The following is a 13845-nucleotide window of genomic DNA, read 5'->3' as shown; positions in this document are numbered from 1 at the left end:
CCAAAATCACTACTCCAATTTGACTTCAAAAATCATGAAAATGTGTGAACAGATCTTAAAAAAAAAGACAGCGCCCCAGTACAATTCAAATTCTTTGAATTGTAAAAAACCAAGAGAAGGCCAATAATAGCACCGGCTCTCGCTGTGCGGCTACTAATAAGTTCAAAACACCGTTCGCTGAATAGTGGTTTTCAAAAGGCAAGAGTACGGGTACAATTTAAGGTTCCTCAACATTCTACCTATATCTTTCTTTCTCTTCATAAAACTTGACTCACGATCGAAAATAACACTTAGAAATACAGGTTCCAGTAGACGCGAATCATCGATCGGGTGAACTGTTTGCGTTTTCTAAGACAGGAATGAAGGGCAGAGGTGAATTCGTTTTCCGCTCCAGTAAAATAAACATAGCCTGCAGATTGCCGGAAAATAGCCGCTTGGGGCCTTCCATGAATTGAAACAATTAAAGAGACGTAATGTACCTGACCAGCAGATCAATTGAACAATGCCAGCCAGAACACAAACAAAATCATCTAAAAAAATGAGAAACTAAAAGAATCAAAACTAAACAAAAATATACTCATTGCTATAACTCTTGAAGCTTCTAAATCTAAAGCAAAATTTTTCCCCTTTAAAAATACCTATTTCAAAAATATGTTAAAAACCAATTTTTGTTTCTGAAATCGGTATTATATCTGCAAGACGTGAAGAATATTCATTGGCCCTTGAAGATCGATTAACTCGAAAATGAACAAAACAATTAGAAAAACAAAGAAATCAATTGCAAATTATTAGGAAATGTTGCTGAAAATCGTGATATAAATATCTTCAGAATCATTTCTGTGTCTTTAGAGGCTATCCAGTAACCCAACTCCAGCATTAAAAACTCATTGTCTCATAGATCGATAGGCAATAATTTTCAGACAAAATTTCAAATTTCGAAAAAAAATCGTTCTATTAAAATGTTGAAAGCCATTCAATTGCCCCTCAGCAATTACTTATTAACCTACTATCAAACCCTGGATGAGGTTACCTGGCTACTGAGGCAAGAAGAAAATAAATTAAATACAAATGTTTTGAAAAAAATTTAAAAAAATTGCAAATTTCATCCAAAAACTAAAAGTCGAATTGTTGAAAACGAATCGATTGAAGCTAAACACCATGCAGTTACTTTTTATCAGAAGGCGGGATATGTTTTCTCGCACTTGAGAATGGACGAATATCAAAAACTGCCAGAAACTTTAGGAAGCCTTAAAAAAAATTGCAGATTTTATCGAAAAAATGCTAAAATTCGAGACATTAGAATGTTAAAAATCAATCCATTATTACGCGAAACTATGCAATGCCCTATTAACAAACCTCAAAGAAGATTGCCTGGTCCCTGAAGTGGGAAAAATTGAAAAAATGACAAATTTATTTTCAAAAACCTGAAAACAATTAGAATTTTGTCAAAAAAAATATTGCTAAAACTTGTGATAATCAAAAGTTGAAACCTATTCCATGGCAACTAAAAATTTTAAAACAATTTACTATCCAACCTCTGGTGAGGTTTTCTGGCTCCAGGACTCAAACAACTTAAATATTGACAAAAAATGTCAAATAATAGCAAAATGGCAAGTTTTGACAAAAAATGCTAAAATTCATGATGGCAAAAACATGAAAACCATTCCATTACCACTAAAAACTATGCAGTAATCTATCATCACACCCATTATCAAAACCTAGAGGAGGTTTCGTGACACTAAGGCTAAAAAACCTAAAATTTTTTCAAAAACCTGAAAAAAAAAATTGCGAAAATTATTATCATTTTGCGTGTTTATGTTTGTAGTACCACAACATATAGCTCATAAAATGGCCATAACAAGCAATTTTGTCAGGCAAAAGGCCTTCATCAACTTTTAAAAACTTCGACCTAAGACCAATCAAAACAAAAAATCACAATAAACATGAAAAATTGCACCATTTTGAGCCCAAAAACTCCTAAAAATGACCTTTTAACCTTAAATTAAGGCCATACCAGCAGTTGCACCACTATAAGCACTTGAAAGACTACTAAAACCCACTTTGGGCCTCTAATGAAACTTAATGCCCGCTGGGCTTTACCTGTTTATCCCGTTTTGAAAGATCAAAGTCATTGAAAAATGTGTGAACACATCTTAAAACAGCGCACCAATACAATTCAAATTCTTTGAATTGCAAAAAAATTTAGGAGCACTATAAACATAGGTGGCAGATTGCCAGAAAATAGCCGCAATAGCTTCGTAGATCTGCAGTCTCAGAAAAAAAACAGTAAAAAAGACCAAAAAATTCGTCTTTTCATTGAAGGCTGATTTGTTATATATTTTGATTAAAACTCTGTATAAGTTTTTGCTTCCTCTATTAGCTGCTCTCAAATAACCTTCATTTAGAGTGACACACAACAATTTGACCTTATCTCTTTGAATTAAAGTAAATAAAAGTCAATTTCAAAGTGAGGAAGTCATTTTTGAGAGTGAGGTATCTTTACGGACATTCTAAAAAAACGTAAGGTATCCCTTCAGAAATCTGAAGATATAAAGCAACAACAACACTTATTTCGACCCACCTCCACCTGGCGATTTGGAACCCCCTCTCGTCCAGCCCTCCTATCCATGCCCCTCCCACAACTCTTGATCCCCACTCCGCTCACCCCTATCCCTCCCCACCCCCAATGCTGACTTCACTAAGCGCTAGCTGTCTACTACAGGAGCCAACCACCCGCCGGTCCTTTGAGAGCATTTCGCCGACGTTTGTTAGTCGGTTAAGTTTATTACTCTTAAGCATGTAGCCTTAAACTCCACGCACATAATATTTGAGATTGAAAAATTTAAATTCACAACACAATAACAAATGAAAAGCTGCTGGCAGCTGTCAAATGTAATAACTGTTTTAATTCCGTTTGCGACTTTTTAATAAGCTCGAGAAAAACAATTCCTTTTCAAATGACAGAATTGCTTCAAACAGCGACGTTTTCGCTTATTTTTGTTTGTTTTGTAAGAGCTTCAGTTCAGAACATTTGCATCAATTTTATTAAAAACATTACTCTTTATGAAAAAATACATCCCAAATCGACCCAATCCGCAGATATATAATTATAGATTCAGTACTTACAGGACCCAAATATTATACTTTACTCTGCTTGAAGCAATTGAATTGAATTCGAACAACACATTAACTTCACAATAAGTAAAATTTTCAGTATCAAACACTCAAACGTTACAATTAATAGACTGCATTATTTTGTGAATAAGCTCATTAAAATTAAACTTTGCTCAAAAATTGAAAAATTTTCAAATAACAAGACTAAAAAGACAAATAGTCACTCGACTCTTATCATGCGTCATAACTGCAGAAACAAAGTCAAAAACTATAAATCAAAATCAACAGATCAGAAGTTCCATTATAGATCGTCTTCAGGTCAGAACTGGCATTTATGAAAAGCCAGTGAAGTTACTCGAATTATTACGCCTAATCGTTTTTAAAATCTCAAAATCTGGGAATTTCAAATCGGGAGTTCCCTTACACTTTCATTTATTGCAGGCTTTAAGCAACTATTACCATAGTAATAAACTGAGAACTATCTCAATCCTTATCATTAAGGGAAATCGAGCGATAAGGGATTAAGTAAATTAAGAGGTAATTAGTACTTATTTTTCGAGGAATGCCAAATCAGGCCTGTAGACTGTTTGCAAAGTCATTTCCAGTTACATCTGGTCATAACCAACTACTTGAACAGTTTGTTAGGACAATTTTTCTTACATTGACATTTGACCTGACCATCATTTTTGTTGGCGTTGTACTTGAAATCTTTAGACAGCGAGGAGTTATTATAATTGAAGGACAGTTCCTCGCCAACTTTTATGTCCCGCCTGGCAAACAGAGCTAAATGATGGAGCGATTGATCCATTGTTTCCCAGAACACTGCACGTGAAAAGAGGTTAGGCGAACAGGCGTGATTAATGAACCTAGCCTCATTGCCATACGGTTTTGCATCAATTGTAAATCTAATAGGGCAGTCCTCAGTTTCGAAAAAGTCCATGTCAAACAAGTAAGTTCTACCTCGCGCATCGTACTGCGTACCACGGTTATCCGCTTCCTCAGACGTTATGACCTCGCCTACATATTCGACCACGAATTGGTTCTTCTTGATTGGTTCTAACGCTTTCACACCCCACCCACGCCCATTTGCAGTCTTGAATATCTCGAACTTGACTTGCCGACCGCGCTGGACCACCCTATAATGACAGGGATTCTCAGTGTTACAAGCACACGAACAGCCAGCATTACATTCGTAGATTGGGAAGTTTTGAGGCCTGTTAACAGTTCCGTCTTCATTGTAAGGAAACTTCAAGTTTTCGGTTGTTGCACAGGAACACTTCTTGTCACAGATCCCGTCCTCACATTCGCAAGATACAGGCACAAACTCCACATTTTCCGGCATTTTCAGCTCGCGGATATAGTGAAATGTCATCATAGGACAGGTAATATCAACATCATTGGTGACTACAATGCCCGATTTTCCATTAGGCCAAGGTTTGTTAATTTTGTCTCTAAATAACTGAATGTTACGCTCGAAATTCACCCTCTCAGACTTGTACTTGTCCAGCTGTTTCAACTCCCGTCTGAACTCGACCAGTTTTCCAGGACAGTTGTCTAGGTTTGTAAAAGGCTCCCAAGTTCTGTCGTCATAGCCATACCACCTAATAAAGTAAAGGTCATCACCTGCGGCGTCTACAGTCATTCCTAAGATTTTGTCTACAACGTAGGGGTCTTTGTGGTTTCGCCTCTTTTTCGGGGTCGGGCCATCGCATATGAAGTCCGTGTTTTCTTCAGGGACATATTCTTGCATTATGAAAATTGGTTCTACCCAGTCAACGTGTTTCTGTGACAAGATGGATCTATCGATTGAGATCCTAGGAAATCTTTTCTCCTTGAAGTCGAATTTGTGTTTGTTCTCTTGTCCTCCGTGTTCACCCTTTCGTTTTGATCGCTTTCTTCTGATTCTCTGTTTGGCCTCTGGAGTCTTCATGGCAAGGTCAGCGTCCTGAGTTCCCTCATCATCTGCACTTTCTCTTTCTGACTGGGAGGAATCTAAAAAATGGAAAATAAGTCCAGCCTCGTTGATTAATTAAAAATTGGTTAATAAATCATCCATTTTTGGAACGAATTAACTACAGATCAATAGATTATAATTACAATTATTTCGATATTTATTCGGGACAATTTTTTCTGGGAATATTTTTCAAAAGTGAGTTTTTTTTCCGACCACGAGATCACGTAATCCACAATCATTCGAACGTATTTGCGGTACATACACTTAGTTGCTTAGCATCAGATACTAACCTATAACAACAAGCATACATGCACTCAAATTATCCAAGAATTTTATCAAAATAAATTCGGCTCCATCAAAACAAAGTGGCATATCAATTTAAAACATTGTTTTAAACAAAAAATATAACAGTAACAGTAATTTTTAAAAAAATTACAATCAGCTCGAAAATATATTTTCCAACTGTGAAAAAAATATTCCTATTATTCACTGCAGATTGTCAACTTGTCATGAACTGATTCTTGAAATCAATCAATGTGTTACGGTCTCTTGCTTTATAATACGTCCACTTGTTATGAATTAATCACGGAACAAAAATGATGGCGTTTTCATAAGAAAGTTGAGATTGATTTGTACTTTAAAAAAGATCACTCACCAGCACTCGATTCTTCTGCACTTGAATTCTCTGCACTTATTGACTCAACTGTCACTGTCCCATCTGAAAAGTCAACAAACACTTATCTATAACCCCAAATTTTGACTAAATTTATGTTTGCTTTAGGTTAAAGGTCCTTTTAGGTTTGGATTGAAACAAGCACCTCAAATTCCGCATAAAAATTAATCCAACTTCATTCTGCTGTCACTGATCATACTTTTCGCCAACCGACAAAAAATAATTGCTATCCGGTTCGTACCCGAGGGAACTAAAAATGGGTATTTGAAATGGGACTTAGGTGGGTTTACCTTCATTTCTGTGGCTGTGCTGGTTACTTTTTCCAGTAAGTGGCTCCTTCGCTAAATCAATCATCTCCACGTCTAAAAAATCGAAAAATGATAGATAATGAATTATATCTCCTTATGAGATACGGTACTATTCATTAAAATTTATATATCTAACCAGTAATTATATATAAGCAATACTCGTATATATTTTTTAAGTCAATCATTAACAATTCCATGTAAAAAAAAAACAGAACAATACTACTAGACAGCATCGTGACTTTCGATTTACCCTCTATTCAGAATAATAATCATAATCCCAGAAGGGTAATTGAAATTCCACTTTACCTTGACAGGGCACGTTCTTCGCGAGTTCTTGCATCGCTTGAGGAGTTGTCAATATGTTGTCTTTTGCGTCATCTAAACAAATATGAAACACATAATTTCAGAGTCTTTATCGAGTCTTTCATAAGTATAGGTTGGGTGAATGCTTGAAAAAAGTCACTGAGAACTTCTTGCGATTACCGCAAAATGGCCAGCGGTTTTGAGACGTTCAGTCAGAATTTCGAAGTGACTTGTGGAGATTAACGTAACATTGCTTAAAACAGGTATGCAAGATTTAAAATAGTGAACGCTTGCGGAATTTTAACTTTTGACATCGCAGAGTTTCAGCTTTTTCAAACTTCCAAATGTGTTTTAAATCAGCTTAAATTAGTCAGTTTTGCCATTAATACAATCTAACAAGGCTGGTTATTAACAAAAAACAAACAATTTATCATCAACATTTGTGAAAATGTCTTCGGGAAGAAATGTAAGGGAATTTACATCATCTACACCTAAAATTTATGTTAAGCATTGTCAACCTCGTTCTTTACGAATTAAAATCTAAGTTCTATAAGCCCAAAAACGTAACATGATCATTTGTTTCCACTAAAATGGGATATTTTCAATTATTCCCTTTTACAGAAAGGGTAAGCTTCCATAGAAATTAAGCTCGCAATTTACTGACCAATCATTTATATGCTTACCACGTTAAACGGAGTAAATTTATGAAGCTATGGTAATCAGACGAAAAAGAACATGATAAGAACAATTTTAGGTCACGAGTAGGAGAGTAATGTGTATATGGTGACCTCCGCAGCATAGAGCCAGCGAGACGGTCACCATATACACATTACTCTAATTCACTTTATATATCCACTACTCTATATTCACTTCTTTTATATTTTAAATCTATCATTTCTTGTCTCACTTAGTGCAAACCACTAGTACAGAGTTAAGCTGGTAATTAACAATTATCAGACGGATAGTTCGGGTTCTATCCCCACTGACTCCAGTGGACGTCCCCAGATACTAGTATAAAACTAGTGAGACCGGGTAAAAACCACGTAAAACCAACTTGCGAAATCTGTGAAGCCACTTCGTGGATAACTTGAACAAAAAAGAAAACTTGAACAAAAATTGGAAGAATTATTAAAATAATAAAAATTTTCATATATCCCCTAATCAATATTTAATCAATCTAAAACTAAAACTTTCTGTCTCACTTGGTGTAGTGGTTAAATCATCGAGTCTAGTTAAGTTGCTTTAGCAAACGGAAGGTTTGGGGTTCCTTCCTCACTGACTCCAGTGAACGTCCCCCGACTTTGATGAATTGCAATAAAACTAAGTGAGATAAAAAAACCAAATTCACAGTTCTTAAAAAGGATGATTCCTGCTGTGAGACTGTATATGGGACACATTGTGATGGGTAGGTATAGTCAAAAACACTGAGATCGGTGGAAACACAGTGATCAGTGTTTTTCAGTATAACTAGTGAGACCGTGTAACAAGCACGTAAAACCAACTTGCGAAAACTGTTGTAACCACTTCGTGGATAACTTGCATAAAAAACCAGCTTAACTCTTTTATAAATTTTAACTTTTGTTATTATTTTATAAAAATTAATTATCTGCGAAGCAGCTTCACTGGTAAAACCTAAATTCACCATTACTATCTCTAATGCCCTTATCATCAAATGGATCTATAGCTATTTTATGTTGTTCTTTAGTTTCTAAATGATGTTTATTACTATCAATAGTATAATTAGTTACATATTTAGTTTTACCTTCATATATAGCATTTTTATAATCTTCCAAATTAATCTGTTTTTTAATAGTAGCTTTAGCTATACCTTTTAAATTTTTCTCTTCTTCTCTTTTAACAGTATTGTAACAATATGCTTTAGCTTTAAGGAAACATGCTTCTATAATAGTATCATTAGGTAATTCATCCTTCATCTTACTTAACTCATTATTATGTAAAATATCTTTTATCTTATCCATTTCCTTTTCTGTAGTACTATCCATTGGAATATTTATGTTTATAAATATACTATCTGTATCTGTGTAATGATAACTACAATCTAATTCTTTTTCAAAGTAATCATATATGGCTTTATACATATATAGCTTAGCTTTTTCTAATATAACAAAACCTATATAATTAAACTTATCTAATTTTATTTTACCTCGAGTTTTATGTACAGCTACTAATTCATTATCGAATTCCACAGCATATTTAAAACAATATTTTCTACTAATTTTATATACCTATCTATATCATTAACTAACTCTATATCTTGTCTATTATATACATTTTCTATTGTTTTTCCATAAAAGGCATTATTCATCAGTTTAAAGAATACATCTCCAAATTTATCACCTTTAGCTTCTTTTCTTTTCCGTATATTAAACTCAATATAGGGCTTCAACCATTGTCTCTTACTATATTCTAACTTTTGCTTAATTGTAATATCTTCTAATTTCAAACCGTGATCTAAATATCAATCTAACATCTCTCCATCTATTGCATAATCTACCTCATCTGTTAATTTTAGCATTAACTTCTCATTAGGTTTATATCCTTTCTTTTTATTTACATTTTGATAATCTGTAAATTGATCTACACATGCTTTTGTTTTCTCAGGGAAGACTGGATACTTATTTGTTTTCTGTTTCAACTCATCACTACCCTCAATATCAATGGTGTAGATATAACCTATGTTAGAGCTAGATCTAGTGTAGCCCAATTCTTCACATACTTTAATCTCACCAGTAGGTAAAGCTTGAACCATAGCAGAAGCATATAATGAGTTGAAGTCTAAATACTTTAAATAATTCTCTTTACCAGCATACTCAGGATCTATCTGTTTATTCATACAATTTACATGACAATCACCTAATACTGAAGCTAACCCACCTCTAATACCATGTAGTATTGTAACATAAATATTAACTGTATTTTCTTTATAATACTTAAGTCTAACATTAGTATATTTCAACCCAAAGAACCAGGTTAACCCAGGAGTAGAATATGGATCTATTTCATAATATTCCAAACACATAGCTCTAAATTTCTCAAATACATCAACTGATAATAATACATCTGTTTTAAGATATAACAACAAATAATCCATTATTGTCTCACATTTAGTATCTTTCCAACAATCAATTGCTTGCTTATATTCTTTATCTGTAATACCACTTTGTTTCAACTTAGAATAGAATGCTTCCTTAGGTGGTAATGATTTTCATGTAGTTTATCTATACTATCAAACCATTCATATGGGAATATACCTTTACGTCTTTCTAAGCCACATTTATTTAATGTTATACATTCTTCATTACTCAATGTTTTACTTATAGCATCTAAGCTAAGTGGATGGAAGAACCTAAACATATCTAATGCTTTAGCATAACCCATATCAATACTAATATAATTCTCATCAGTTTTAGTTAATACTTTTAGTCTAACTTTCTTTGCTAGTTTAGTTATAAATAGATGATTATCATAATTAGAAGAATTAAATGCATACATTGGTACAAATGTGTCTTTAGCTTGGAGGTTACATTTGTTGTGAGCATAACCTCTGAATTTACCATTTAGATGATCATGATCTCTAACGATGTCTTCACCCAAGTTCTCATTACAATAATAACATGAGGTAGTAGTAGTAAGTGGAGTAATAGTCTCTTCTTTCAATGGAATATTTATACTAAATATATCTTTAAATAATTTATTATAATGATCTACTCTATCCACAAACCAATCAACTACTTTATCACCACAGTTACATTCATACTTATCTTCTAATTTATCAGGATAGTCACTTTTTATATATAAACCACAAGCAATAGGAATGTGTTTACCATCTTTTATTATACACTCAAAATCATAATACATAGCAAATGGTACTCTGTTTTTATAATGGAACTTATCAAACTTTAAGTAATCATCTTTATGGAATGTTCTTCTACCTATATGTTTCTGTGTATTACATAAATCCAAATGTTTATTTAATGCATCTTCTGTTCTAAATGATACACAACATTTTAGACATGGATAAAACTTATTATGATGATTAGATGATGTTCTTAATAGGAATGATACATCTTTACATAGGAAGTAATGATTATCCCAGTATAATATGTTACATCCTTTATAATCATTATGATTAATTAATACAGGATTAACAGTTTTATTTTTATTTAGATTGAATACATTAAATAATACTTTATCTTTATTTAGTTCTTGTATTTTCTTTAAGTGATAATAATCATATGGAGGTATAGCCCCATTTGGTAATTTTATCCCATTAATATATTCAGGTTTATTATATTTACTAACTCTATTTGGATCACGTGATGCAGGATTTAGTTAAGCAATTAGACACCATAGCAAACAATTATTATCAGTGTTATGTATATTAAGTATATATCTAGACTTGAATGGTAACTCAGTATCAAATCCACCACTTGGATAAAACCTGTGAACATACATTGTCCTTTTAACAAATCGTTGCATGATCCATCCAGATTGATTCATTTCCTGTTCCTGCATTCTTGTCTCTAGTTCCCCATTCAATAAATCCAAGTCATGTGCACCATTATATTGCCTAGTCATTAACCTAAAGGTGAATTCGTTTTCTTCTAATTTATCATCTGTAGGTTTTGTATACTTAACTACATCAAAGTGTTAAACTTAATATGGGGATGTATGTTATGCAATGACTCCAGTATATTTAAGAATTTAGAATCTTCATAATTACTACTAGTTATTATTATTTGATTATGCTTCATGTTATGATCTATTCCTAACTCACTAACTTTATCTCGCCACTTCTTATCAACAAGTTTTTTCTGATTATTATTTTCTTTATGTTCTTCTGATTCATTGTGTTCATTTTTATTGTTATATCTTGTATTACATATATTGCAATATCCTTCAGTTATATTTTTATTAGTATCCTTTTCCTTATCCTTATCAGTTAAACTGCTCAACGAAGTTCTTTTGCAAATTCGCAGATCCTTTCCCTCTACATTATCCAGATGCATCTTTGTTTTCAAATGTTGATCCACACTATATTGACTTAGAGAAGTCTTACATGTTACACAATCAAACCTACCTCCATTCTTTATTATTTCCCCATTAACTAGTCTTACATTGTTCCTATGCTTTAATGTTGTCACGTGATTATTATAAGCGGTATTATTATCTAGATATATCTCACAACTATCACAAAACTTTTTTCCTTCTTCAGGATACTGCTCATCTACCTTTTGTTCTATATCTTTATTAGTAACTTTTATTCCCTCATCCTTAGCTTCCTCAATAAATTTATTTCTATTATATAGTCGTGCATTCTTTTTATGTTTAAGTGATTGAATATGTCTGTTATAATTCTTTCGAGTTATCTCTTCATCACATTCTTCACATCTAATCTTATTTGTTTTAGGCTTTTGGACATAGACAAAATCATCAGATGAAACTGAGTCTAAATCTGAGTCCTTATCCTTATCAGAATCTACATCTTTATCCTTATCAGAATCTAAATCCTTATCCTTATCAGAACATAAATTCATACCTAAATCTGGATAATATTTTGCTTCAACCATTCGCAATGACTCACGCATATCTTCTTCTCGTTTTTTTAATTTAGTAACCTGTTTATCATGCGACTCCTTTATTTCTTCATTTACACGATTAAACCTTCTGATTGATTCTAAAGATTTTTCTAATTCTGTCTTTTGTCTTTCCTTATCAGTGAAACTGCTTCGCAGATCTACTGGTTTGATTTCTTCCCTTGGTTTGTTTATATTTTTTAACATTTGGGTTGCCATACTTGTAGAACTAGATGGAGCTTGTCCATGAGCTTGAGCTTGCTCACTTTGAGATTGGACTTGACCTCTTCCAGTTAGAATGTTCCCGTTGTTTTCCTGCACATTCATTTTTATATGCCAAATTTTGAAATAAAATTATTTATATATATACCTTATATTATTTATATTTTTATAGTAATATACCTTTTCATTACTATAAAAATGATTAGTACCAAATGCGATAAATGTAAAATAAGGCTTGGTGTTGGATGTGTGATGAATGCCAAAGTAAACCTTTATCATGTTTTTTATGTGATGAAATTATAACATATAGAGAAAGACATAATCATATGAGTAAGCATTATAATGATCCAGACCAATATCTAACATGTCATAAGTGTAAAGTAAATAAGCATATCTCTCACTGTAGATTCAAACATTACACTTGTAGGATATGCTTAAATCTCAATAGATATAGATTTAGTCACACTAAAGAAAGATTTAAAGAACATGCAAAGAAATATAATATCCATGAAGCTGGTTCCCAAATCAAAGTTTAATCCTATTAAAATGTTACTTGCGTTCCCGTTCTTTATTATGTTGATACTTATTATTGTAATTGCTTATTGGAATTATGATAAATATTCTGATTTAAGGAAGAGATTCAAAGGATATAGGTAAATTGTACCAGAACCATTTGAAATTAAAAAACATAACTTTATTATTTATGGTCTATCTAATTCTGGTAAAACAACTTTTATAAAAGATTATTGTGGTTTGTATGAGACTGTTAATGTATTCTGTATTGATGGCAGTGAGTGGAAAGGATATAATGTATATGGCATTGATGATTTAAAATTATTAGATAATTTAGATAGTTTTGCTAATAGTCTTATTATATTTGATGATATGGGAGAAAACATTAGATTACCAGCTATAGACTCATTGTATTCTAAAGGTAGACATCACAATATTAATATAAAATGTGTAGGTCATACTGTAACAGATTTAAATACAAAAGCAAGAGATAATACCCCAGCTATATATATTACTTTAAATAGTTCACAACAATTCTTTGAAAGAGTACAAGAGAAGTTTAAAATTGATTCTAATCTATATAGATTTAAACATTATAACTATGGTGTAATAAATTAAAAAACTATTAGTGACTATTATATTGTATTAGATAAAAATGTTGTATATGATTCTAGGATAGGTGATCTTGATATTGAGAAGTATGTTGATTATACAGAGTTTAAGGAAAAGGAATATAATATACTAAGTAGTTATTTAACAGATAGAATGATAGAACCAACACATTTTAAACCAAAAGAGTTAATGTTCTATTTTGAAGAATATTTAGAGTTTAAGGGAATACATAAATCAATTAATTTATATAAAATATATTCAAATACAAAAAATGTACTTAGTGAGATACATAGTGGCTATTATGTTATTGCTGGCATGGTTAATATGGTAGGATTTAGTTATTCTTACTTTCAAAAACATGGTAATAATAATGATAATAATTTTAATGGTATAGATATAATGAATATAGATAAAGCAAAAATTAAATTAAAAAATGGTAAGAATATGACAATAGGTTATGGTTTGATTGATAAAAGCAATTATAATCTCAATCATCCATTTAATATAGTATGTGTGTTAGCTAGCTGCCTTGTAAGTATTTATGCAACT

At 32.2% G+C, this 13845-nt stretch overlaps 1 protein-coding gene across 1 annotated transcript; it reads right to left on the bottom strand.

Moving 5' to 3' along the window:
* Window positions 1–2826: 2826 nt before the first annotated feature.
* Window positions 2827–6457, bottom strand: LOC142358042 (histone-lysine N-methyltransferase SUV39H2-like). The gene is made up of 4 exons (XM_075409517.1): window positions 6356–6457; window positions 6032–6103; window positions 5724–5786; window positions 2827–5106 (listed from the first exon to the last, which is right to left on the bottom strand). The coding sequence occupies exons 1-4, from the start codon at window positions 6387–6389 to the stop codon at window positions 3740–3742; spliced, it is 1536 nt and encodes a 511-aa protein (XP_075265632.1). The 5' UTR covers window positions 6390–6457; the 3' UTR covers window positions 2827–3739.
* Between the last annotated feature and the right edge of the window lie 7388 nt (window positions 6458–13845).

Source organism: Convolutriloba macropyga, unplaced genomic scaffold, assembly GCF_964194025.1.
Source record: "Convolutriloba macropyga unplaced genomic scaffold, txConMacr16.3 SCAFFOLD_2158, whole genome shotgun sequence".
In the NCBI taxonomy this organism is placed as follows: Eukaryota; Metazoa; Xenacoelomorpha; order Acoela; family Convolutidae; genus Convolutriloba; species Convolutriloba macropyga.
Note: the sequence above shows the minus strand (reverse complement) of the source record. Positions and strands in the feature narration are given on the sequence as shown.

Coding starts and splice junctions, on each gene's coding strand:
- LOC142358042 (XM_075409517.1), bottom strand. CDS start 6,389: ATGCAAGAACTCGCGAAGAACGTGCCCTGTCAAG. Junction 6,104..6,355: donor GAAGAACGTGCCCTGTCAAG/GTAAAGTGGAAT, acceptor TCGATTTTTTAG/ACGTGGAGATGATTGATTTA. Junction 5,787..6,031: donor GCACAGCCACAGAAATGAAG/GTAAACCCACCT, acceptor TTGACTTTTCAG/ATGGGACAGTGACAGTTGAG.